Below are 27,812 nucleotides of genomic sequence, written 5' to 3'. Positions count from 1 at the left end.
CCTCTCGCTCGCCCCTCTCGCTCACCGCTCTCTCGCCCCTCTCGCTCGCCCCTCTCGCTCGCCCTCTCGCTCGCCCCTCTCGCTCGCCGCTCTCTCGCCCCTCTCGCTTGCCGCTCGCTCGCCCCTCTCGCTCGCCGCTCGCTCGCCCCTCTCGCTCGCCCCTCTCGCTCGCCGCTCGCTCGCCCCTCTCGCTCACCCTCTCGCTCAGCGCCGAGAGAGGAGAGCTCCCAGCAAGCATCGGCAGGCGGCCATCTTATGTATTTCCGAAATGAACGGAAATACAAAAATTTTTGGCGCCTGCCGTTTCGATATTTAAAAACATTTCCAGGTTAAAAAAAAAGTTTTGTAATCGTTCCGTAATTCAAAAATTAACGAATTTTTTAACGAATTACGAATTAACGAAACGAATTGACCAGCCCTAATGGTTAGGTTTATTTATTTATTTATTTATTTATTTACTTTGCTTATATACCGCTGTATCTCAAGCCCGAAGGCGACTCACAGCGGTTCCCAAACAGTAAAAACAGTAGAAACAGCAGTGGTTCCATACAACATATAGCAATTGACTTAACACATTATCCATAAATTACCAATAAGCAATTACAATGCACAATTATTACAAAAAACAACCGTACCCAATCTTCTCATCATCCAAGCGTAGTCCAGATTCGTCGTCCATTGTTCCATTCCTATGTCCCATTACCAGATTGCACTAAATTACTCAAACGCCTGCACAAACATCCAGGTCTTCACCTTTTTGCGGAATACTATTAGAGATGGTGCTAGTCTAATGTCCGTAGGAAGGGCGTTCCACAGCCGAGGAGCCACCACCGAGAAGGCCCTATCTCTCGTCCCCGCCAGCCGAGCTTGAGAAGCAGGCGGGATCGAGAGCAGGGTCTCCCCGGAAGATCTCAAAGTCCTGGTGGGTTCAGAGGCAGAGATGCGGTCAGATAGGTAGCTTGGGCCGGAACTGTTTAAGGCTTTAAAGGCCAATGCCAGCACTTTGAATTCAGCCCGGTAGCAGATCGGTAGCCAGTGGAGTTGGCGCAACAGGGGGGTTGTATGCTCCCTGCGCTCCGCTCCTGTTAAAATCATGGCTGCCGAGCGTTGGACTAGTTGGAGCTTCCGAGCTGTCTTCAAAGACAACCCCACGTAGAGAGCGTTGCAGTAGTCTAAACGGGATGTAACCAGAGCGTGGACTACCGTGGCCAAGTCAGACTTCCCAAGGTACGGGCGCAGCTGGCGCACAAGCTTTAGCTGTGCAAATGCTCCCCTGGTCACCGTCGAAACATGGGGTTCCAGGCTCAGCAATGAGTCCAGGGTCACACCCAAGCTGCGAACCTGCGTCTTCAGGGAGAGTGCGACCCCATCCAACACAGGCTGTAACCCTATGCCCTGTTCGGCCTTGCGACTGACCAGGAGTACCTCTGTCTTGTCTGGATTCAATTTCAACTTGTTCGCCCTCATCCAGACCGTCACAGCGGCCAAGCACCGGTTCAGGACCTGGACAGCCTCCTTAGTAGCAGGTGGGAAGGAGTGACAGAGTTGGACATCAGAATCTTCGTAATTCGGAATAAATTCGGAAAGATTTCCTTTTTGAAGCGATTTCGAAGTTCATTTTCTTTCCATCTTGGTGGCCTTGAGGAAGGAAACCCAACTAGATGGCTTCCAACTCTTCCCTGTACCCAACGTTGCCAAAGCTTACCAAAACAATGCAACCAACATTGTCTCTAGGCCCTCCAGGGAGGATGTAATCGCTCTTCCTTACCTGGAAGTGGAGAAGCCTTCTTTAAATGCCTTGGAAAGAGTGTATGGCACAGTGCAAGCCCGGGAGAGAAAGTGTGTGCGCCTGTTTGCATCACCTCTCCTCTAGAGTAGAATCAGTAGGCATGGTTAAGTTCAGTCGGAATCTTCGTAATTCGGAATAAATTCGGAAAGATTTCCTTTTTGAAGCGATTTCGAAATTTTTAAGGAAACCGGAAGTCCCTTTGCCCTTCCAAAACTTTTTCTGCCATTTCTCTTACGAATCAGTAAGTGAGTCGGAAATTATTCAGCTTTTGCCCCCACTTCTGTTCCTTGGCCTCAGTTCCAGCCAGAGAAGCCTTCTAAACCAGTGTGGATGGATCCCCTTCCTTTCCTTTTCCTCCCGCATCAGCGAGAGAAGTGGTTTAAACTAGTGTGGATGGATTTCCTTCCTTTCATTTCTCTCCCGTGTCAGTCTTAAGTGAGAGAAGCAGTTAAACCAGTGTGGATGGATTTCCTTCCTTTCCTTTCCCTCTCACATCAGTTTAAACCAGTTTGGATGGATTCCCTTCCTTTCCTTTCTCTCCCGTGTCAGCCTGAAGCGAGAGAAGCGGTTAAACCAGTGTGGATGGATTTCCTTCCTTTCCTTTCCCACCCACGTCAGTTTAAACCAGTTTGGATGGATTTCCTTCCTTTCCTTTCTCTCCCACACCAATTTAAACCAGTTTGGATGGATTTCTTTCCTTTCCTTTCTCTCCCGTGTCAGTCTTAAGCGAGAGAAGCGGTTGAAACCAGTGTGGATGGATTACCTTCCTTTCCTTTCCCTCCCACATCAGTTTAAACCAGTTTGGATGGATTCCCTTCCTTTCCTTTCTCTCCCGTGTCAGCCTGAAGCGAGAGAAGCGGTTAAACCAGTGTGGATGGATTTCCTTCCTTTCCTTTCTCTCCCGTGTCGGTCTTAAGCGAGAGAAGCGGCTAAACCAGTGTGGATAGATTTCCTTCCTTTCCTTTCCCTCCCACATCAGTTTAAACCAGTGTGGATGGATTTCCTTCCTTTCCTTTCCCACCCACATCAGTTTAAACCAGTTTGGATGCATTTCCTTCCTTTCCTTTCTCTCCCGTGTCGGTCTTAAGCGAGAGAAGTGGTTAAACCAGTGTGGATAGATTTCCTTCCTTTCCTTTCTGTCCCACGTCAGTTTAAACCAGTTTGGATGGATTTCCTTCCTTTCCTTTCTCTCCCGTGTCAGTCTTAAGCGAGATAAGTGGTTTAAACCAGTGTGGATGGATTTCCTTTCTTTCCTTTCCCTCCCACGTCAGTTTCAACCAGTTTGGATGGATTCCCTTCCTTTCCTTTCCCTCCCGCTTCAGTCTTAAGCGGGAGAAGCAGTTTTAACCAGAGTGGATGGATTTCTTCGTTTTGATTCCCCCCTCCCCTGCTTCGGGAGTAAAACAACTACTTTCAAAGTAAAGACCACCCAATGAAACAGGAAATAACACTTTGAAACCATTAACGAAGGATTCGGAAGTCTCAGAAGTTTCACAAAGTTTTGAACATTTTTTCCTGTGAAAATCGGAATTGACTTTAGATCCGAACCACCAGTGCCCCCTACATCCAAACAAGTTTTGAACCAATTTTTTTTTAATCAAACAAGCCTGGTAGAAATAGTTTAAATGCCTTTAAATGATGGGAAGGGGAGCCTTAGAAGCTCCCCCGCCCCATAACGGGCCGGATAGAAAATGAATATTTTGGCACCAAAGAGCGAAAACAGATATCTATCCCACAAATTTGGGAAGTTCCTGAAAAATGGATCAGGGTCCCAGCGAAATCTGGGACACTGAAATGAATCACAGTTTACCCGGTATGCACAAACCCGTTAGCCACGGATGTAGGCGAAAATGGAGATGTAGGCATCAGGAGAAAATGCTGCTAGAACATGTTGACCATGCACCCTGGAAATCAGCAACAACCCCCCCCAGTGATTCTAAAGCCTTTGCCAATACCAATATTCTTCTATTGCCATGCATTTCCTTTTGGGCCAATCAGTAAACAGACAACATTGCTTTTTGGAATTTGTGGTGTATTTCCCTCCAGATCAAAGTCCACTCCGCAACTTGGCCGCTCTATATTTAAACTTCTAAAAACTCCTTATCTTTGTTGTCTTCGGAGTCCGTTGCCTCTTCAATCTTGCCATAGAAGAGTAAAATTCACAGGTTGCTGGACTCCCCAAGAAAGCAGCAATGGATAGGGCTTGATTGCGTGGCGCATTTTGATTAAACTTCGGTGGACCGGTGGAGGAGGCAGATGGATGGCGAGGCTGGAAAAGCAGACAGATTGAAAGACTCCTCGCGGGGCTGTCAGTGGATTAAAACGCTCCGAGGCATTACGGCCCATGCTTTGGCTCTCGGGGAGTGTGAATTAGGTGCGCCGACCTGATGAAATCCTTGCGCGGCATCAACAACATCACTGTCGCTCGGACGACGTGACAAGACCGGTCTCGTCTCAGCGAGCCCACGGAGGGACCGGGTCCGAGGCAATCACATCCCCTGTTTCCCCGAGGACTGGAAACGGGTGACAATCTTGACACATTTCACTCCAAAATGCAAGGATGCATACTTCTGACGTGTGAGAATACAAGGATTTCAGCCCACTCTTGAGCCACTTCTGGCTTTCTTATAGGAAAATGTATCTAGGCAAGATTGGTATACAGATTCTGCATCAAACAGTAGTAACTATTACTTAACTGTCCCTGAAAATCTACCTAGAAGGCAGTCCTTGAGTTACAAACATCCAACTTACGAGCTATTTCGAGAAAGCGCAATCCCCGAGTTACGAACATCCAACTTATGAGCTATTTCGAGAAAGCACAATCCCCGAGTTACGAACATCCAACTTATGAGCTATTTCGAGAAAGCACAATCCCAGAGTTACGAACATCCAACTTATGAGCTATTTTGAGAAAGCACAATCCCCGAGTTACAAACATCCAACTTATGAGCTATTTCGAGAAAGCACAATCCCCGAGTTACGAACATCCAACTTATGAGCTATTTCGAGAAAGCACAATCCCAGAGTTACGAACATCCTACTTATGAGCTATTTTGAGAAAGCACAATCCCCGAGTTACAAACATCCAACTTATGAGCTATTTCGAGAAAGCACAATCCCCGAGTTACGAACATCCAACTTATGAGCTATTTCGAGAAAGCACAATCCCAGAGTTACGAACATCCTACTTATGAGCTATTTTGAGAAAGCACAATCCCCGAGTTACAAACATCCAACTTATGAGCTATTTCGAGAAAGCACAATCCCCGAGTTACGAACATCCAACTTATGAGCTATTTCGAGAAAGCACAATCCCAGAGTTACGAACATCCTACTTATGAGCTATTTTGAGAAAGCACAATCCCCGAGTTACAAACATCCAACTTATAAGCTATTTTGAGATAGCATAATCCCTGAGTTACAAACATCCAACTTACGAGCTATTTTGAGAAAGCGCATTCCCCGAGTTACAAACATCCAACTTACGAGCTATTTCGAGAAAGCACAATCCCCGAGTTACGAACATCCAACTTACGAGCTATTTCGAGAAAGCGACTCGACTGACTCTAAATGGCTGGGGCTTTCTGATGCTGAGAACTGCATTCTGGGAAATGTAGTTTAGAGCAGGGCCTTTTGCACTCTTGGCCACAGGGGGCCTCACCTTCCAAACTACATTACCCAGAATGCTGTGTTATCAGTCTCCTGCCCATTAAGTTTGCTAGTCCCGCAATGAAATTTGAACCATTTTTTATGGATCGCACATGCGTAGTAAGCAGGGGCGGCGCAACCATTACACAAAGTAAGCACTTGCAGTACAGTTGATTTTGCCCAGGGGAGCTCTTGAGGCACTTGACATATGCGAGTTGTAGTTACTAGGATGTATAGTTCACCTATAATCAAAGAGCATTCTGAACTCCACCAATGATGGAATTGAACCAAATATGGCACACAGGACTCTCACGACGGAGAGAAAATATATATCAGTGATTGGTTGGGGGGGGGGGGAGGCGCCAAAATACTGTTTGCTTACCGTTGAAAATTACCTAGGGCTGCCTCTGCTAGTAAGCATATCGAAAAATGGGCATATAGATCAGTTTGAGCTGAAGAACTCAGGAAGACTATAAGCATTTTAAAGAAAGCCCAGCGTTATCCAAAACTCCTCCAATTTCTGCAAAAGCAACAAAGGGGGAGAAAACACTCAATTTCCCAACTTGCGCCAGACTCAAATGCTGGCTTCTCCATTAACTTGATGCTTCATTACTCCAAACAGGTCCATCCGTCACCCTCTTTTCTCAGCTTTAAGGGGGAAAAAAGACGGTTTTACGCCTCGGCTATTAAGATACATTTCGCAAACTAACTGACAATCTTGGAGAATTAAAGATGACCACATGGGAAAATTATTGCCAGCCATTTGTCTCCATCAAGACTTGCTGGAGGTTCGACGACCATTCTTCAAAGCCGGACAGATGGAATATGATATGAAGACGGGGAGTGAGCCAAAACTATCAGAATTGGGTTGGGGATATAAATTAAAGCATATTCTTCAGGGCTACTCCTTTGACAATGGATTCCAATGGCAAGGTTTGACTTAAATATTAGGACGAACTTATCGATTGCGAGAGGCATTTATTTTTTATTTGTTTTATTTATTTACAGCTTTTATATTCCGCCCTTCTCCTCACGCAGCAGGGGACTCAGGGCGGATCACAGTGTACACTAGGGCTGGTCAATTCGTTTCGTTAATTCGTAATTCGTTAAAAAATTCGTTAATTTTTGAATTACGAAACGATTACAAAACTTATTTTTAAACCTGGAAGTGTTTTTAAATATCGAAACGGCAGGCGCCAAAAAAATTTGTATTTCCGTCCATTTCGGAAATACGTAAGATGGCCGCCTGGCTTGCTGGGAGCTCTCCTCTCTCGGCGCCGGCTGAGCAAGCGAGAGGGCGAGCGAGAGGGCGAGCGGCGAGCGAGAGGGCGAGTGAGAGGGCGAGCGGCGAGTGAGAGGGCGAGTGAGAGGGCGAGCGGCGAGCGAGAGGGCGAGGGCGAGCGAGAGGGCGAGCGAGAGGGCGAGCGGCGAGTGAGAGGGCGAGTGAGAGGGCGAGAGGGAGGTCTCCTTCTCTTTCTTTCATTGGCTCAATGCTGTAGCATCCTGGGAGTTGTAGTTTGGCAGCCTGGGAAAAAGAGCCCCTCCTGGAAGGAACCCATCCTAGCGAGAGGGTGAGCGAGAGGGCGAGCGAGAGGGCGAGCGGCGAGCGAGCGAGAGGGCCCGCCAGAGTGAGTGCCTGCCTTCCCTCCTTAATAATAATTTCTCCTCCCTATTCTACTAAATTAATAATTAAATTTAAAAAATATTTAAAAAATATTGGAAAAAAAAGGGCGCCATCTTTACAAAATGTTTTGTAAATATTTACGAAATTTCGTAAATACCGAACTTTTTTTTTGGAAAATTTTGTAATTATTTTAAATATCGAAACAAAAAAACACCCCAATTACAAATCGATTTTAGAAACAAATTTTTGCGTTGTTACCCAGGCCTAATGTACACATATATGGCAAACTTTCAATGCCAATTTTTGACATACAAACATATACAGAGGCTATTTAACTTTTTCTGGCCACCAGGGGAGCTGTCGCTTTCATCGTCCATCTGCGACGCTGATGAAGCACTTCCGCATTCCCCGCATACTTCCCCGCTGGAATGCTTTGCTGGAGTCTTCTTTATGGCCTCATAAATCACACTTTAAGGTGGTACCTAATTTTCCTACTGTCTTTCGGGTTGCAAAGGTCGACAACAGGCTACACACAATTGGTTGGAAGCCCACTCCAACCCAGGCTGGCTTCGAACTCATGACTTTTTGGTCAGAGTGATTTTAATGCAGCTGACACTCAGCCAGCTGCGCCACAATCCCGGTGCTGGGGAATAGTGGATCCCCTTCTTTGGAGGTCTTTAAATCAATGACGAATGACCATCTGTCAGGAGAACTTGGATGGAATGTATTTGGCCAAGTGAGGTCAGACTAGATGACCTTTGGGGTGCCTTCCAATTCTAGGATCTTATGATTCAAATGTGCTGATTTGGTATAATAAAATATGGCAACCACCACTGATAATTTAGTCAGTTCCCGAATTACGAACAAGAGAGGTTCCGTAGGTCTGTTCTTAAGTTGAATTTGTTTGTAAGTCAGAACAAGGACATTTTTTTAAGAATAACCCCAGATATCTATATCTATATATCTAATCTATATCTATACCTATATCTATATCTATACACCGGGATTGTGGCGCAGATGGCTGAGTGTCAGCTGCATTAAGATCACTCTGACCAAAAAGGTCATGAGTTTGAAGCCAGCCCGGGTTGGAGTGGGTTTCCAACCAATTGTGTGTAGCCTGTTGTCGACCTTTGCAACCCGAAAGACAGTTGCATCTGTCAAGTAGGAAAATTAGGTACCACCTTAAAGTGTGGGAAGGCTAAATTAACTGATTTATGAGGCCATAAAGAAGACTCCAGCAAAGCATTCCAGCGGGGAAGCATGCGGGGAATGCGGAAGTGCTTCATCAGTGTCGCAGATGGACGATGAAAGCAACAGCTCCCCTGGTGGCCAAAAAAAGTTAAATAGCCTCTGTGTATGTCTGCATATGTTTATACATCAAAAACTGGCATTGTATGTTTGCCATATATGTGTACACTGTAATCCACCCTGAGCCCTCTGTGGGGTGAGAAGAAGGGTGGAATATAAAAGCTGTAAATAAATAAATAATAAATAAATATTAAGCATGTGCAAAAAAATCGGAAAGCGTCGTAAGTTGGATCAGTTTCATATTATTCGTACTTACGATGCGATATCTGACGCGCATGCACAGTCGACATGATATCCAATATGCATGCGCAGTCTGTGCTAAAACTTACGACACGATATCTAGTACGCATGCACAGTCCGCACCAAAACTTAAGAAAGTTTTATTCCAATAGCTTTGAAAGTGGTGGAGAAAGGAGCCCTTGAATTTTCCCCACAAATAGTAATTGCGCACGAAAATTCCCCCAAAATCTGTGGATAAGTGAAATGTTCTGAAATTTGGTGGGCTAACAGTGGTCAATGTGTTCTACTGTTGTAGCAAGTTTCACTCCAATGGCTTTGAATGTGGGTGGAGAAAGGAGCCCTTGAATTTTCCCCAAAGATAGTAATTCTGCACGAAAATTCCCCGAAAATCCGTGGATAAGTGAAATGTTCTGAAATTTGGTGTGCTACCAGTGGACAATGTGTTCTACCATTGTACCAAGTTTCACGCCAATACCTTTCTACATGAGAGAGATGGGTGCCCTTGAATTTTCCCCAATTGTGTGAGAAAATTCCCCAAAAACCAATGGGTAAGTGAAACGTTCCAAAACTTGGTGGGCTAACAGTGGTCAATGTGTTCTACCATTGTAGCCAGTTTCACCCCAATAACTTTCAAAATGATGGAGAAAGGAGTCCCTGAATTTCCCTCAATTCTAGTAACTGTGCACAAAAATTCCCCAAAAATCCGTGGATAAGTGAAATGTTCTGGAATTTGGTGGGCTAACAGTGGCCAATGTGTTCTACCATTGTAGCAAGTTTTAAGTAATTGTGCGTGAAAATTCCCCAAAAATCCATGGGTAAGTGAAACGTTCCAAAATTTGGTGGGCTAACAATGGTCAATGTGTTCTACCATTGTAACAAGTTTCAAGTAATTGTGCATGAAAATTCCCCAAAAATCCATGGGTAAGTGAAACGTTCCAAAATTTGGTGGGCTAACAGTGGTCAATGTGTTCTACCATTGTAGCAAGTTTCACCCCAATAACTTTCAAAATGATGGAGAAAGGAGTCCCTGAAGTTTCCTCAATTCTAGTAATTGTGCACTAAAAATTCTCCAAAAATCCATGGGTAAGTGAAATGTTCTGAAATTTGGTGGGCTAACAGTGGTGTGTTCTACCATTGAAGCAAGTTTCACCCCAATAACTTTCAAAATGATGGAGAAAGGAGTCCCTGAAGTTTCCTCAATTCTAGTAATTGTACACTAAAAATTCTCCAAAAATCCGCGGATAAGTGAAACGTTCTGAAATTTGGTGGGCTAACAGTGGTAAGTGTGTTTTACCATTGTAGTAAGTTTCACCCCAATAACTGTCAAAATGATGGAGAAAGGAGTCCCTGAAGTTTCCTCAATTCTAGTAATTGTGCACTAAAAATTCTCCAAAAATCTGTGGATAAGTGAAACGTTCTGAAATTTGGTGGGCTAACAGTGGTGTGTTTTACCATTGTAGTAAGTTTCACCCCAATAACTGTCAAAATGATGGAGAAAGGAGTCCCTGAAGTTTCCTCAATTCTAGTAATTGTGCACTAAAAATTCCCCAAAAATCCGTGGATAAGTGAAACGTTCTGAAATTTGGTGGGTTAACAGTGGTAAGTGTGTTTTACCATTGTAGTAAGTTTCAATCCAATCTCTTTCAAAATGAGGGTGAAACGAGCCCCTGAAGTTTCCCCAAATATAGTAATTTAATTGTGCGCACACGCAATTACTGTAATGATATAGTAACGAAATTTCATTACTCTCATTATAGTAACAAAATTTTCACTAAGTATAGTTTAGAAACACTTTAGAAACAGATTTCCAGTTTTTAAATGACAATTTTTAATAGATTACGCATCCCTAGAAATGACACATTGCTTTCGATTTTCTTTAAGTTCTGTTTGCAAAAGCAAAGCTTCCAGATGACGAGGGCAGAAAAAAAAATACAGCGAGCATCTCTCCTCTCTGTTTGCTCTTCAGTGAATTTCTGGATGCATTGCCATAGAAGCACCTGTTCTTTTCAGACTGACAGCTTGATTGGCCGGGCGCGCATCACATGACCCCCGGGGCATTCATCGTGCCGCTCGCAGCCGCGTGTGCCGGGGGCCTTCTGCCAAACAGGTGCCGGGGGCCTATCCTCCCCTTCACAACCATTCCCACTGTCTCCGGTATTTATTTTGCAGGGATCATTCAGGTTTGCAACTCTTCCTTTGAAACGATTTGGGGTTTTCGGGAGGAAGGTGTGAGCTGGACTCTTTGCACAGACACTCACATCGTTTTGCAGACACCTGCTGCATGCATCTCCGATGCTGCATACAAATGCGAGAAATGGGGAATGCGCCAGAGCTTCCCACCCCATAGATATTTTTAGTGCATTTCGTAGGCATTATGTAGTCCTGGCACATTACCTCGGAGACGTTGCTTGGTCTCCGTGTATTATGCATATTTTCTCTCCGGAGCATATGGGATTTGCGGCATTTCGAAACTGCGCAGCAGCTGGAACGTCTCACGGAGCGGATGATCCACCTCTTTGGAATAATGGTGCCAGTGTGTGTCCTCTCTGCACATTATTAGATTCAGCATTACAATTGTAGGGTCAACTTTCCAGCAAAAGCATTGCATAGGGCCATCTGGAAGATCTAGTGTGTCATCTCTACACATTACTAAGTTCAACATGGCAATTGCATGGTCAACTTTCCAGCAAAAGTATTCCATAGGTCCATCTGGAAGACCTAGTGTGTCCTCTCTACACATTACTAAGTTCAACATGGCAATTGCATGGTCAACTTTCCAGCGAGAGCATTCCATAGCTCCATCTGGAAGACCTAGTGTGTCCTCTCTACACATTACTAAGTTCAACATGGCAATTGTATGGTCAACTTTCCAGCAAAAGCATTCCATAGGTCCATCTAGAAGACCTAGCATGTCCTCTCTACACATTACTAAGTTCAACATGGCAATTGTAGGGTCAACTTTCCAGCCAAAGCATTCCATAGGTCCATCTGGAAGACCTAGTGTGTCCTCTCTACACATTATTAAGTTCAACATGGCAATTGTATGGTCAACTTTCCAGCAAAAGCATTCCATAGGTCCATCTGGAAGACCTAGTATGTCCTCTCTACACATTACTAATTTCAACATGGCAATTGTATGGTCAACTTTCCAGCGAAAGCATTCCATAGGTCCATCTAGAAGACCTAGCATGTCCTCTCTACACATTATTAAGTTCAACATGGCAATTGTATGGTCAACTTTCCAGCAAAAACATTCCATAGGTCCATCTAGAAGACCTAGCATGTCCTCTCTACAGATTACTAATTTCAACATGGCAATTGTATGGTCAACTTTCCAGCAAAAACATTCCATAGGTCCATCTAGAAGACCTAGTGTGTCTTCTCAAAGCATTGGAATGTCCTCCAAGGCAATTGCATGGTCAACTTTCTGGAAAAATCAAACCATAGAGCCACCTGGAAGACCTAGTGTGTCTTTCCAGCAAAAGCATACCATAGGGCCATGTGGAAGACCTAGTATGTCCTCTCGAAGCATTGCAATGTCCTCCAAGGCAATTGTATGCTCAACTTTCCAGCAAAAGCATACCATGGGGCCATCTGGAAAACTTAGTATGGCCTCTCTAAACATTGCAATGTCCTCCAAGCCATTTGCATGGTCAACTTTCTGGCAAAAGCATATCATAGGACCATCTGGAAGTCCTTGAGTGTCTTCTCTAATCATTGCAATGTCCTCCAAGGTAATTGCATGGTCAACTTTCTGGCAAAATCAAATCATAGGGCCACCTGGAAGACATAGTATGTCTTCTCTAAGCATTGCAATGCCCTCCAAGGCAATTGTACGGTCAATTTTCCAGCAAAACCATATCATAGGACCACCTGGAAGACCTAGTGTGTCTTCTCTAAACATTGCAATGTCCTCCGAGGCATTTGCATGGTCAACTTTCTGGCTAAAGCATACCATAGGACCATCTGGAAGACCTAGCGTGCCTTCTCAAAGCATTGCAATGTCCTCCAAGGCAATTGTATGGTCAACTTTCCATCATAAGCACACCAGAGGGCTATCTGGAAGACCTAGCATTGCAATGTCCTCCTAAGCAATTGCATGGTCAACTTTCCAGCAAAAGCATACTATATGGCCATCTGGAAGACCCAGAGTGTCTTCTAAAGCATTACAATGTCTTCCTAAGCAATTGCATGGCCAACTTTCTGGCAAAAGCAGACCATAGGACCATCTGGAAGTCCTTGAGTGTCTTCTCTAATCATTGCAATGTCCTCCAAGGTAATTGCATGGTCAACTTTCTGGCAAAATCAAATCATAGGGCCACCTGGAAGACATAGTATGTCTTCTCTAAGCATTGCAATGCTCTCCAAGGCAATTGTATGGTCAACTTCCCAGCAAAAGCATATCATAGGACCACCTGGAAGACCTAGTGTGTCTTCTCTAAACATTGCAATGTCCTCCAAGGCATTTGCATGGTCAACTTTCTGGCTAAAGCATACCATAGGACCATCTGGAAGACCTAGCGTGCCTTCTCAAAACATTGCAATGTCCTCCAAGGCAATTGTATGGTCAACTTTCCATCATAAGCACACCAGAGAGCTATCTGGAAGACCTAGTGTGTTTTCTTAAAGCATTGCAATGTCCTCCTAAGCAATTGCATGGTCAGCTTTCCAGCAAAGGCATACTATGTGGCCATCTGGAAGACCCAGAGTGTCTTCTCAAGCATTACAATGTCCTCCTAAGCAATTGCATGGCCAACTTTCTGGCTAAAGCATACCATAGGACCATCTGGAAGACCTAGCGTGCCTTCTCAAAGCATTGCAATGTCCTCCAAGGCAATTGTATGGTCAACTTTCCGTCATAAGCACACCAGAGAGCTATCTGGAAGACCTAGTGTGTCTTCTTAAAGCATTGCAATGTCCTCCTAAGCAATTGCATGGTCAGCTTTCCAGCAAAGGCATACTATGTGGCCATCTGGAAGACCCAGAGTGTCTTCTCAAGCATTACAATGTCCTCCTAAGCAATTGCATGGCCAACTTTCTGGCAAAAGCAGACCATAGGACCATCTGGAAGACCTAGTGTGTCTTCTCAAAGCATTGCAATGTCCTCCAAGGCAATTGTATGGTCAACTTTCCGTCATAAGCACACCAGAGGGCTATCTGGAAGACTTAGTGTGTCTTCTCTAAGAATTGCAAGGTCCTCCAAGACAATTGTATGGACAACTTTCCATCATAAGCACACCAGAGGGCTATCTGGAAGACCTAGTGTGTCTTCTCAAAGCATTGCAATGTCTTCCAAGGCAATTGTATGGTCAACTTTCCATCATAAGCACACCAGAGGCCTATCTGGAAGACTTAGAGTGTCTTCTCTAAGCATTGCAAGCTCCTTCAAGACAATTGCATGGTCAACTTTCGGTTGTTGTTTTGGTTTTGGTTGAATCCCTAATCGCTATTGAAGGACGTTATCAGGCTGGCCTGTTGCTTTAAGGCAAGAGTTCAGCTCAGCCTAGGTTCATTGGAGGCACCTGGTGGGAAATTACCCAAAACAGTTGGCTGTTGTGTTTGTTGAAGACTCTCCATGCAGGTATAGACTGGTTCTAGGCATGGACTGGCCTTGGTATTGTATGCCTTGTTTTCTGTTTGCCTCTTTGTTTGGTCGAGGTCCATCACTCATGGAAGTCATAGTCTCCATGGTTGTGGGTGAACTACAACTCCTCCAAATCAAGGTGAATTTCCCCCAAAGACCTCCAGTATTTTTGGCTGGTCATAAGGGCTCTGTGTGCCAAGTTTGGTCCAATTCTATCTTTGGTGGAGTTCAGAGTGCTCCTTGATTGCAGGTGAACTATACATCCCAGTAGCTACAACTATAGAACTATGGAGTTCTATTATATCGGTTGTAACCTGCTCTTCTCTCTCTCTTCTCTGTTTCAGGTTACCTGACGGTCAGCATCGAGCCGCTCCCGCCGGTGGTGGTTGGGGACGCCGTGACCCTGAAATGTAACTTCAAGACGGATGGAAGGATGCGGGAAATTGTCTGGTACCGGGTAAGGACGCAGGTCTATTTTTTGTTTGGATGGGCCTGCATTAAAATTAAGGGTTTCAGGGGCTCAAAATTATATGTCAAGTGAAGCAGTTCACTTGCACCGGGAGCAGGTCTTTTGTCGGCGCAATGGCTCTTGATGACTTGTTTGGACCGAGCAAAAATTTCCATTAGAAAAATCAATAATATTTTACATTTTGTGTGTATATACATTTTTGTGTGCACAAAAAATGTAAAATATTATTGATATATATATATATATATATTCTGAATTTTATATATTATTGAATATATTATATACCTACATAAATATATAAATATATATATATTATATTTATAATATCATATATATATACACACAATATTTACCTATATATTAGATTATATATATATATAGAATATTTACCTACATATATATATATATATATATATATATATATATATCATCTAATAATCTAATCTAATATTATATACCTACATAAATATATAATTGAATATAATATACCTACATATACATATAATATTAAATATATAGTATTATATACCTACATATATGAATATGTAATATTTACCTTCACACACACACACACACATATACAATATTTACCTATATATTAGATTATATATATATATATATAGAATATTTAACACACACACACACATATATATATATAATCTAATAATCGAATATTATATGCCTGCATAAATATATAATCGAATAGTATATACCTACATATATATATAATATTAAATGTATAATATTATATACCTACATATATATGAATATATAATATTTACCTACATATATATATATATATATATATATATAATCTAATAATCGAATATTGTATGCCTGCATATATAATCGAATAGTATATACCTACATATATATATAATATTAAACTTATAATATTATATACCTACATATATATATGAATATATAATATTTACCTACACATATATATATATAATCTCATAATCGAATATTATATACCTACATAAATATATAATCGAATATTACATACCTACATATATATAATATTAAACTTATAATATTATATACCTACATATATTTGAATATATAATATTTACCGACATATATATATATATATATATATATATATATATAAAATCTAATAATCTAATATTATATGCCTGCATAAATATATAATCGAATAGTATATACCTACATATATATATTATACATATAATATTATATACCTATATATAAAAATATATAATATTTACCTACATATATATATAAAATCTAATATTATATGCCTGCATAAATATATCGAATAGTATACCTACACAAACATGTATATATATATTATATATCTAATATTATATACCTATATATATGAATATATAATATTTACCTACATATATATATATATATCTAATATTATATGCCTGCATAAATATATAATCGAATATTATATACCTACACATATACGCGAATATTATATATAGGTATATAATATTCGCTCATATTTTATATATATATATATATATATATATATATATATATGTATGTATATAGGGATATTATATGTGTGTGTGTGTGTAGGTATGTATATATATATATATACCACATTATATATATATATATATATATATGAAGATTAATGTGGTATGTGTCCCTCATACCATTCAGTCTCCATATGTTGAGACTCAGCGTTTGTCTCATGCACCTACTACTAGTAGTAGAAGGAAACGTGGCTTAGAGAATGATAACTTTAACTCCTACGGTGCCGTTTGTTTTGCTGCCTGGTCTGGGTCTTGACACCATAGTTTCACATACAGAGATACGAGAGATTGAGATATATGCATAGACGTATGTATGTATGTATGTATGTATGTGTATGTACTTCCATAGTCTCTAGGGAGAGCCAATAAATGGTGCAAATCTATTTTAATCAATCATAAATGAGCCTTATAAATACACCAGGGTTTCTGAATCCGTTGGGAGGGGGGGGGAATTGCCCAAAGGGAAGGGACCCTGAGCACGGAAAGTTCGGATTTCGAACTCAATTCACACTTCCCCGAATCCTTCAATTGGCTGCGGGGATTTGGGCGAAGTTAACGAAAAAGTCCCGAATCCCGAATCCAAATTGACTCTTTGGTCGAAGACCATTTCCTGTTCAATGGAGAAGAGAAGGAGACATTTGAGGGACCTTCAAGCCCAGAAAGGTGGGCCGTTTTGGAGGTAATGAGCGCCAAAGGGCTGGAAAATCGAAGCGCGGGCGGATTTAAAGGTGACGGCGCAGGGCGAGGAGCCGGCCAAGGCAGAGAGGATTAAGTGATGCGAGCTCGGAAGGGGGAACTTCGCACAAGCTGGCAAAGATTAATCTCCCTTGCAGAGGGGGAAAGGGGTGGGAGCATTGGGCATCTCTGGAATAGGGCCCAAATCAAAGCTAGTCATTTCAGAATGGCATTGGAGTCGGGGCTCCTGGTTGTGGGACCTGGGTTCGAATCGTTGTTTGGCTTTGGAAACCCACTCTGTGGCCTTGGGTGAGTCGCACTGTCTCAGCCACTTTGAGGACCTTTTGGGGACATAAAGCAGGGTATAAATCAATACAATAGTAACAACAGCAGCAGCAGCGAACAACTGCCAGCCACCAACCACCACCACCAACAACCAACAACAACCAACCACTGCGCACCACCAGCCACCAACAACAACCAACAAAACCAACAACCAACCACTGCCAGCCGCTACCCACCAATCACGAACAACAACCAACCACCACAAGGCACCAACCATCACCAACCACCACCAACAATAACCAACAACAACCAACCACCGCCAGCCACCAACCAACACCACCAACAACAACCAACAACAACCAACCACTGCCAGCCACCAACCAACACCACCAACAACAACCAACAACAACCAACTATCGCCAGCCACCAACCAACACCACCAACAACAACCAACAACAACCAACCACCACCAACAACCAACAACCACCAACAACAACCAACAACCACCACCAGCCGTGAACCACCAACAACCAAACACCGCCAGCCACCAACCACCAACAACAACCAACTGCCGCCCGCCACCAACAACCACCAACAACAACAACCAAGAACAACCAACCATCGCCCGCCACCAGCCACCAACCACCACCAACAACAACCAACAAAACCAACAGCAACAACCAACCACTTCCAGCCACTGGCTGCCAACCACCACCAACAACAACCAACCACAGCCAGCCGCCAACCATCACCAACCACGACAATAACCAACAACAACCAACTGCCGCCAGCCGCTAGCCACCAACCACCACCAACAACAACAACCAACCACTGCCAACCACCAGCTGCCAACCACCACCACCCACAACAACCAACCACCACCAGCCACGAACCCCAACAACCAGCCACCGCCAGTCGCAAACCAACAACAACCACCAACAACAACCAACCACCGCCAGCCACCAACCATTACCAACAACAACCAACCACTGCCAGCTGCCAGCCACCAGCCGCCAAGACCACCAACCACCTCCAACATCCAACAACAACCAACCACTTCCAGCCGCCACCTGCCAACCACCATCACCACCAACCACCACCACCAAACAGCAACAACAATCAACAACAACCAACAATTGCCAGCCGCCAACCAACAAAACCAACAAGAACCAACCATTGCCAGCCAACAACCAACAACAACCAACCACCGCTAGCCGCCAGCCACCAACAACAACACTCTGTGATCTTGAGTGAGTCACACTCTCTCAACCTCAAATTCACACTGTCTCAGCTGCTTTGAGTCCCCTTTGAGGACATAAAGCAGAATACAAATCAATACCACAACAACAACAACAACGTGTTGTCAAAGGCTTTCATGGCCAGAATCACTGGGTTACTGTGAGTTTTCCAGACTGCTGGCCATGTTCCAGAAGCATTCTCTCCTGATGTTTCATCCACATCTATGGCAGGCATCCTCAGAAGTTGAGGGCTCTGTTGGTAACTAGGAAAGTGATGGTTCTTGTGGGTTTTTTCGGGCTATATGGCCATGTTCTAGAGGCATTTCTCCTGACGTTTTGCCTGCATCTATGGCAAGCATCCTCAGAGGTGAGGATGCTTGCCATAGATGCAGGCGAAACGTCAGGAGAAATGCCTCTAGAACATGGCCATATAGCCTGAAAAAACCCACAAGAACCTGATGATTCCAGCCATGAAAGCCTTTGACAATACAGGAAAGTGATGTTTATATGTCTGTGGAATAATGTCCAGGTTGGGAGAAAGAACTCTTGCCTGTTGGAGGCAAGTGAGGATGTTGCCATTGGGTTTTATGATTTTTTACGATTTTTTACGAATTTTACGAATTTTTACGAATTTTACGAAGTTTACGAAGTTTACGAAGTTTACGAATTTTTACGAAGTTTACGAACTTAATGAGTTTTACAAATTTTACAAATTTTACGAGTTACGAGTTTTACGAATTTTACGAGTTTTACACATTTTACGAGTTTTACGAGTTTTACGAAGTTTATGAATTTTACGAGTTTTACGAGTTTTACGAGTTTTGCGAATTTTACGAGTTACGAGTTTTACGAATTTTACGAGTTTTACGAATTTTACGGGTTTTACGAATTTTTATGAAGTTTTACGAATTTTTACGACGTTTACGAATTTTATGAATGTTACGAGTTTTACGAATTTTTACAAATTTTACGATGTTTACGAATTTTACAAATTTTACGAGTTTTACGAATTTTACGAGTTTTACGAATTTTACGGTTTTACGAATTTTTACGAATTTTACGTTTACGAAGTTTACGAGTTTTACGAATTTTACGAGTTTTACGAGTTTTACGAATTTTATGAGTTTTACGAAGTTTACAAAGTTTACGAATTTTACGAGTTTTACGAATTTTACAAATTTTACGAATGTTACGAATTTTACGAGTTTTACGAATTTTACGAGTTTTACGTTTTACAAAGTTTATGAATTTTACGAGTTTTACGAATTTTACGAGTTTTACGAAGTTTACGAATTTTACGAATTTTACGAATTTTACGAATTTTACGAGTTTTAACGAATTTTTACGAATTTTACGTTTACGAAGTTTACGAGTTTTACGAGTTTTACGAATTTTACGAAGTTTTACGAATTTTACAAATTTTACGAGTTATTTCAATTTATTTGCACATGCCTATGACATATTGTCTCTTTCTCTGTGTGTGTATGTATGTATAAGAGCCAACTCGAAGACTTGCTGTCTCTTTCGCTCTCTGGCTCGCTCCCAGTCCTTCTTTTTCATTCCGAGCAGACATCAATGTCAGGCACCATGGAGATTTCAGAGAGGAACGATAATGTGATGTGGGTGGCAGGAGGAAAACGCGGGAGGGAAGCGGAGAAAGAGACATCGAAAGGGGGTGTTCGAATGCACAGAGAGGCATGGCAACCCTCCCCAGGAGCACGTCAACGCTAATGGGAAGAGAAGGGTCCAGGCAACGGGAGGCGGGCGCCTTGTCAACGTTGTCCAGGGGGTCGGAGGGACGGGGCATATTATGGGATGGTTTGGAGGTTGGGTGGGCGGTTATGACAGCAGCCGATGGCCAGTTTCCCCTCTGGCTCAGCTCACTGGTCAAAAGACACATTGAAGCGCGGAAGGGAACTCCAAAGGTCATCTAGTCCAAACTAGGCAAGAATGCACAACAAAAAGACTCGCCGGAGATTATAGACGTCCAAAGAAGCCGTTCTCCCACCTTCCAAAGCAATCATTTTGGTTCTCTTACAATTGTATTGTCGAAGGCGTTCATGGCCGGAATCACTGGGTTGTTGTAGTTTTTTTCGGGCTATATGGCCCTGCTTTAGAGGCATTCTCTCCTGACGTTTTGCCTGCATCTATGGCAAGCATCCTCAGAGGTAGTGAGGTCTGTTGGAACTAGGAAAAAGGGTTTATATACCTGGCAGGGCTCAGGTTGCATTGCAGCAAGTGGTCTGTGGTTTGCTCCTCTCCACACTCGCATGTCGTGGATTTCAATTTGTAGTCTCATTTCTTCAGGTTGGTTCTGCATCTTGTGGTGCCAGAGCGCAGTCCGTTCAGCACCTTCCAAGTCACCCTGTCTTCTGTGTGCCCAGTGGGGAGTCTCTCATTTGGTATCAGCCGTTGGTTGAAGTTCTGGGTTTGAGCCTGCCACTTTTGGACTCTCGCTTGCTGGGGTGTTCCAGCGAGTGTCTCTGTAAATCTTAGAAAACCATTTCTTGATTTAAGTCATTGACGTGCTGGCTGATACCCAAACAAGGGATGAGCTGGAGATGTCTCTGCCTTGGTCCTTTCACTATTGGCTGCTACTTCCCGGCGGATGTCAGGTGGTGCAATGCCGGCTAAGCGGTGTAATTTCTCCAGTGGTGTAGGACGCAGACACCCCGTGATAATGCGGCATGTCTCATTAGGAGCCACATCCACTGTTTTAGTGTGGTGAGATGTGTTCCACACTGGGCATGCAGACTCAGCAGCAGAGTAGCATAGCGGATGTCTTCACTGTGTCTGGTTGTGATTCCCAGGTTGTGCCAGTCAGCTTTCATATGATATTGTTTCTAGCACCCACTTTTTGCTTGATATTCAGGCAGTGCTTCTTGTAGGTCAGAGCACGGTCCAGAGTGACTCACAGGTATTTGGGTGCGCTGCAATGCTCCAGTGGGATTCCTTCCCAGGTGATCTTCAGAGCTCAAGATGCTTCTCTGTTCTTAAGGTGAAAGGCACATGTCTGTGTTTTAGATGGATTAGGGATCAGCTGGTTTTCCCTGTAATAGGCAGTAAGAGCACCTCAAGCTTTGGAGAGCTTCTGTTCAACCATTTCAAAGCTCTCTGCTTGAGCAGTGATGGCATGGTCGTCAGCATAGATGAAACTCTCTGTCCCTTCTGGCAGTTTGGGTAAATGTTGAACTTTGATGGAGCAAGCTGGTTTTCCCTGTAATAGGCAGTAAGAGCACCTCAAGCTTTGGAGAGCTTCTGTTCAACCATTCCAAAGCTCTCTGCTTGAGCGGTGATGATGTGATCATCAACATAGATGAAACTCTCTGTCCTTTCTGGCAGTTTGAGTAAATGTTGAACTTTGATGGAGCAAGCTGGTTTTCCCTGTAATAGGCAGTAAGAGCACCTCAAGCTTTGGAGAGCTTCTGTTCAACCATTCCAAAGCTCTCTGCTTGAGCGGTGATGATGTGATCATCAACATAGATGAAACTCTCTGTCCTTTCTGGCAGTTTGAGTAAATGTTGAACTTTGATGGAGCAAACTGGTTTTCCCTGTAATAGGCAGTAAGAGCACCTCAAGCTTTGGAGAGCTTCTGTTCAACCATTCCAAAGCTCTCTGCTTGAGCAGTGATGGCATGGTCGTCAGCATAGATGAAACTCTCTGTCCCTTCTGGTAGTTTGGGTAAATGTTGAACTTTGATGGAGCAAGCTGGTTTTCCCTGTAATAGGCAGTAAGAGCACCTCAAGCTTTGGAGAGCTTCTGATTAACCATTTCAAAGCTCTCTGCTTGAGCGGTGATGACATGGTCATCAGCATAGATGAAACTCTCTGTCCTTTCTGGCAGTTTGAGTAAATGTTGAACTTTGATGGAGCAAGCTGGTTTTCCCTGTAATAGGCAGTAAGAGCACCTCAAGCTTTGGAGAGCTTCTGTTCAACCATTCCAAAGCTCTCTGCTTGAGCAGTGATGGCATGGTCGTCAGCATAGATGAAACTCTCTGTCCCTTCTGGTAGTTTGGGTAAATGTTGAACTTTGATGGAGCAAGCTGGTTTTCCCTGTAATAGGCAGTAAGAGCACCTCAAGCTTTGGAGAGCTTCTGTTCAACCATTTCAAAGCTCTCTGCTTGAGTGGTGATGGCATGATCATCAGCATAGATGAATCTCTCTGTCCTAGGCTTGGGCGATCAAGAAAAAAATTGGTTCTAAACTCGTTTCATTTCTAGGGTGCGCTAGCGTTTCGAAATTCTGAGGACTTCTGAAATTTAAGATTTCAAATTTTTGAAATTTTCGAAATTTCGTAAATTACGAATCGATTTGTTAATGGCGGACGCGATTGCACAATATGCTAAAAAAAAAAAAACCTCCAAAGAAGCTTCCCCCTCCCTCTGTTGTTGACTGTTGGTGTGATAAAACTAACAACTATATTATATTATATTATATTATATTATATTATATTATATTATTATTATATTATTATATTATTATATTATATTGTTGTATATTAAATTATAATATTATTATATTATATTATTGTATGTGTTATTATATTATTATAACGTTATTATATTATATTATTGTATATTATATTATTATATATTATATTATATTATTATAATAATATTATTATATTATATTATTGTATATTATATTATAATATAATATACAATTATAATATAATATATAGTATAGTAATATAATATAATATAGAATATAATGCACCAGACATATGAAAATTATTACAAAATGATTACGAAATAATTACGAAAATTTGAAAAAAATTGTTTCGATTCTTAATTACTCCTCACACTATTCCTGCATGGCTCGATATTGGATCGTAAGCTAATTTAAATACGAATCAATAACGAATAACGAAATTAACGAACTGGATCGCCCAAGCCTACTCTGTCCCTTCTGGCAGTGGCTGGTCATTTGTGTAGATGTTGAACATGGATGGAGCAAGCACGCTCCCCTGAGGCAGGCCGTTCTTCTGTTTCCGCCATCTACTTCTCTGGCCCTGGAACTCAACAAAAAAGCTCCTGTTTTGTAGCAGGTTTCCTATGATACGGGTGAGATGAAGAACAATAAAGTTCTTTGGAAGATGCATCTTGCAGTTTGAAAACTTGGTTGTATCTGTCGTAGTCATTATTCTGCCAAGTTTCCAGGTGCTAATTGAGTCCCGTCTCCATCCGTTAATTAATTTCTCGTATCTTTGTGACCCGGCCTCTGTGGGCTTTGGGTTTCCCGTCCTAATTGCAGCCGGTCCGCATTTGCGATGGCGCTCGGAGCTCTGGGTTCGCCCGTGCCTGCTTCCGCTTGCGCCGCCTCCCCTTGGGCAATCTTCTCGCCGCTTTCTTCTACGGAGACAAAACCTAATTATCCACCCCACTCCTTGTTAAACAAGCAATTCTCGCTGCTTCCCATCCCACAAGACCGGCGGATCATTCCAATTACTTTGCTGGCAAACCAGAGATGTGTTGTCTTCGGGATTATCGCGTTTGCTCAGGAATTCTGGACTCGGCGGAAACCTTGTTGCCGGAGGATTTGCCTCCTTGGGTTTTGACGTTAGCATCTTCCCCTTTTTGGAAAGCTAGAAATTGATTCTTAGACTGCGAGATCTTGTTGACTTATGGTGACCCTATAGATCAGTGTTTCTCAACCACGACCCCTTAATACAGTTCCTCATGTTGTAGTGACTCACAACCATATAATTATTTTTGTTGCTACTTTGTTGGGGCACCAGCAGAGAAGATCACTTACTTAGGCGATCCCTCGTTGTCCAAGTAGGTGGATCCGTAGTAGCCCTATTCTTGACCTGCATCTTCTCCACAGTGAGGGCATTGGTTTCCAGGTGGAAGGCGGTCCCGTTCGGGGTTGGCTTGATGCGCCTTCCTCTTGGCACGTTTCTCTCTTTCGCCCTTCATTCGTGCCTCTTCAAATTCTACAGCATTGCTGGTCACAGCTGACCTCCAGCTGGAGCTTTCGAGGGCCAGGGCTTCCCAGTAGGCCTGGGTAACAACGGAAAAAATTGTTTCTAAAATCGATTCGTTTTTTGGGGGTTTTTGCGTTTCGATATTTAAAATAATTACAAAATTTTCCTTTTAAAAAGTTTGATATTTACGAAATTTCGTAAATGGTAAAAAAATAACGAATTGATTTCCGAAACAATAACGAATCAATTCATTAATGGCGGACGCGACCACTAAATACGCTAAAAAACCTCCAAAAACTTCTGAAGCTTCCCTCTCCCTCTGTTGTTAACTGTTGGTGTGATATTATAATTTTTTTTCACTAATTAAACCATAAAACTGGCCTAGACATGCGGAAATAATAACGAAACGACCTCAGAACAATAACGAAATGAATACAATATCAAAATACGAAGCATTTACAAAACGTCTTTAAAAATTCGTTTTTTAAAAAAATTGCTCCAGAATGGTTCGTTATCGCTTCGTAATCAATAAAATTAACGAATTATTAACGAATTACGAATTAACGAAACGAAACCGCCCAGCCCTACTTCCCAGTTCTCAGTGTCTATGCCAGAGTTTTCAAGGTTGGCTTTGAGTCCATCTTTCAATCTCTTTTCCTGTCCACCAACGTTCCGTTTTCCGACTTCCGAGTAGAGCAACTGCTTTGGGAGACAGTGGTCGGGCATCCGGACAACGTGGCCGGTCCAGCAGAATTGATGGTGGGGGACCATTGCTTCAATGCTGGTGGTCTTTGCTTCTTCCAGCATGTTGACATTTGTCCACTTGTCTTCCCAAGAGATTTGCAGGATTTTCCAGAGGCAGCGCTGATGGAATCGTTCTAGGAGTTGCATGTGATGTCTGTAGACAGTCCATGTTTCGCAAGCGTATAGCAGGGTTGGGAGGACAATAGCTTTATAGACAAGCACCTTGGTATCCCTACGGATATCCCCAAACACTCTGTGCTTCATTCAGAAGAATGCTGCACTTGCAGAGCTCAGGCGGTGTTGTATTTCGGTGTCAATGTTGACTTTGGTGGAAAGATAGCTGTCACAGCAGGGTTGGGAGGACAATAGCTTTATAAACAAGCACCTTGGTCTCCCTACGGATGTCCCCGTCCTCAAACAGTCTGTGCTTCATTCGGAAGAATGCTGCACTTGCAGAGCTCATACGGTGTTGTATTTCGGTTTGATGTTGACTTTGGTGGAGAAGTGGCTGCCACAGCAAGGTTGGGAGGACAATAGCTTTATAAACAAGCACCTTGGTATCCCCATGTACGTCCCGGTTCTCAAACACTCTGTGCTTCATTCAGAAAAATGCTGCACTCGCAGAGCTCAGGCATTGTTGTATTTCAGTGTCAATGTTGACTTTGGTGGAGAGTTGCCTGCCACAGCAGGGTTGGGAGGACAATAGCTTTATAAACAAGCACTTTGGTATCCCTACAGATGTCCCGGTCCTCAAACACTCTCTGCTTCATTTGGAAAAAAGCTGCACTCGCAGAGCTCAGGTGGTGTTGTATTTCGGTTTGATGTTGACTTTGGTGGAGAAGTGGCTGCCACAGCAGGATTGGGAGGACAATAGCTTTATCAACAAGCACCTTGGTCTCCCTATGGATGTCCCGATCCTCGAACACTCTCTGCTTCATTTGGAGAAATGCTGCATTTGCAGAGCTCAGACTGTGTTGTATTTCAGTGTCAATGTTGACTTTGGTGGAGAGGTGGCTGCCACAGCAGGGTTGGGAGGACAATCGCTTTATAAACAAGCACTTTGGTATCCCTACGGATGTCCGTATCCTTGAACACTCTCTGCTTCATTCGGAAAAATGCTGCACTCGCAGAGCTCAGGCGGTGTTGTATTTCGGTGTTGATGTTGACTTTGGTGGAGAGGTGGCTGCCAAGGGAGCGGAAATGGTCAACTTGTTCTAATGTGACACCATTAAGCTGTATCTCTGGTATTGGGGAGGGATCAGGCAGAGAAGATGAAAACTATGACTCCCAGGGCTCCATGGCATTGCATCATGGCATAGTAAAATGCATTCCTTCCATAATGTAGATGTTCCCTACGGATCCAGTATGCATGGATGCAGCCACCTCTTTCGGCATCCGCTTTAGCACGTCTCCAAGTTTTCCGCACTCTTTAGCCCACTCCGGCTCGCTCCCGTTCTGCAAGACCTAATTCCTTTCCCGTTGTGTCCAAGCTCATCCTATTTAACATACATCAAAACGTGCTGTTCCTCCCTGAGCTTTTCTTTCCCTGCTTTCTCTGCCCGCCTCCTGCTCTGTCCTTGTACGCCGTTGGATTGTAAAGGCAGCCATCCATGCTGGTGGAATTAGACATGTTAAGGGGAGATTAGAAGCACGGCCTCGCCGAGGAGGAGGGTTTGCCACTGGAAATTGACAATGGTTTGGAAAAAAGAATCCAGGAGAAAAGGCAAACTCCTGGACCTTGCTGAATTTGACACTCAGGAGAGAGTCAATGGAAAGGGTTCATTACGGGTTGAACCAATTATTGGTTTAGCAGAGTACATATTGCTTCTGATCCACTAGAAAGATATCATCCCCCCATCAAATGGGTTCTAGAGTCCCATCCCTACAAATGGTATCCATCAAATAGGTTGTAGAGTCCCATTGGTACAAATGGTGTCCATCAAATGGGTTCTAGAGTCCCATAGGTACAAATGGTGTCCATCAAATGGGTTCTAGAGTCCCATCGGTACAAATGGTGTCCATCAAATGGGTTGTAGAGCCCAATCCTGCCAAATGGTGCCCATTGGGTGGGTTCTAGAATCCCATCCCTACAAATGGTATCCATCAAGTGGGTTCTATAGTCCCATCCCTACAAATGGCATACATCAAATGGGTTGTAGAGCCTAATCCTGCCAAATTGTGCCCATTAAATGGGTTCTAGAGTTCCATCCCTACAAATGGTATCCATCAAATGGGTTGTAAAGCCCAATCCTGCCAAATGGTGCCATTAGATGAGTTCTAGAGTCCCATCCCTACAAACAGTGTCCATCTAATCCTGCCAAATTGTGCCCATTAAATGGGTTCTAGAGTCCCATCCCTACAAATGGTGTCCAACAAATGGGTTGTAGAGCCCAATCTTGCCAAATGGTGCCCATTAGATGAGTTCTAGAGTCCCATCCCTACAAATGGTGTCCATCAAATGGGTTGTAGAGTCCCATCCCTACAAATGGTATACATCAAATAGGTTCTAAAATCCCATCCTGCCAAATGGTGTCCATCAATTTGGTTCTAAAATCCCATCCTGTCAAATGGTGTCCATCAATTGAGTTGTAAAGCCCAATCCTGCCAAATGGTGCCCATTAGATAGGTTCTAGAGTCCAATCCCTAACAAATGGTACCCATCAAATGGGTTCTAGAATCCCATAGGTACAAATTGTGTCCATCCAATGGGTTGTAGAGCTCAATCCTGCCAAATGGTGCCCATTGGATGGGTTCTAGAGTCCCATCCCT

The 27,812-nt window shown here is 43.1% G+C and overlaps 1 protein-coding gene across 1 annotated transcript in view; it reads left to right on the top strand.

Annotated features, from left to right (window-relative positions):
- The window catches only part of IGSF21 (immunoglobin superfamily member 21), a 251,962-nt gene that overhangs the window by 72,314 nt on the left and 151,836 nt on the right, over nt 1-27,812 (top strand). The window contains exon 2 of the mRNA XM_067472731.1: nt 14,538-14,650. Within this exon, the coding sequence (XP_067328832.1) occupies nt 14,538-14,650 (113 nt within the window). The remainder of the gene's footprint in view (nt 1-14,537; nt 14,651-27,812) is intronic.

Source organism: Anolis sagrei, chromosome 13, assembly GCF_037176765.1.
Source record: "Anolis sagrei isolate rAnoSag1 chromosome 13, rAnoSag1.mat, whole genome shotgun sequence".
Lineage (NCBI taxonomy): Eukaryota > Metazoa > Chordata > Lepidosauria > Squamata > Dactyloidae > Anolis > Anolis sagrei.
Note: the sequence above shows the minus strand (reverse complement) of the source record. Positions and strands in the feature narration are given on the sequence as shown.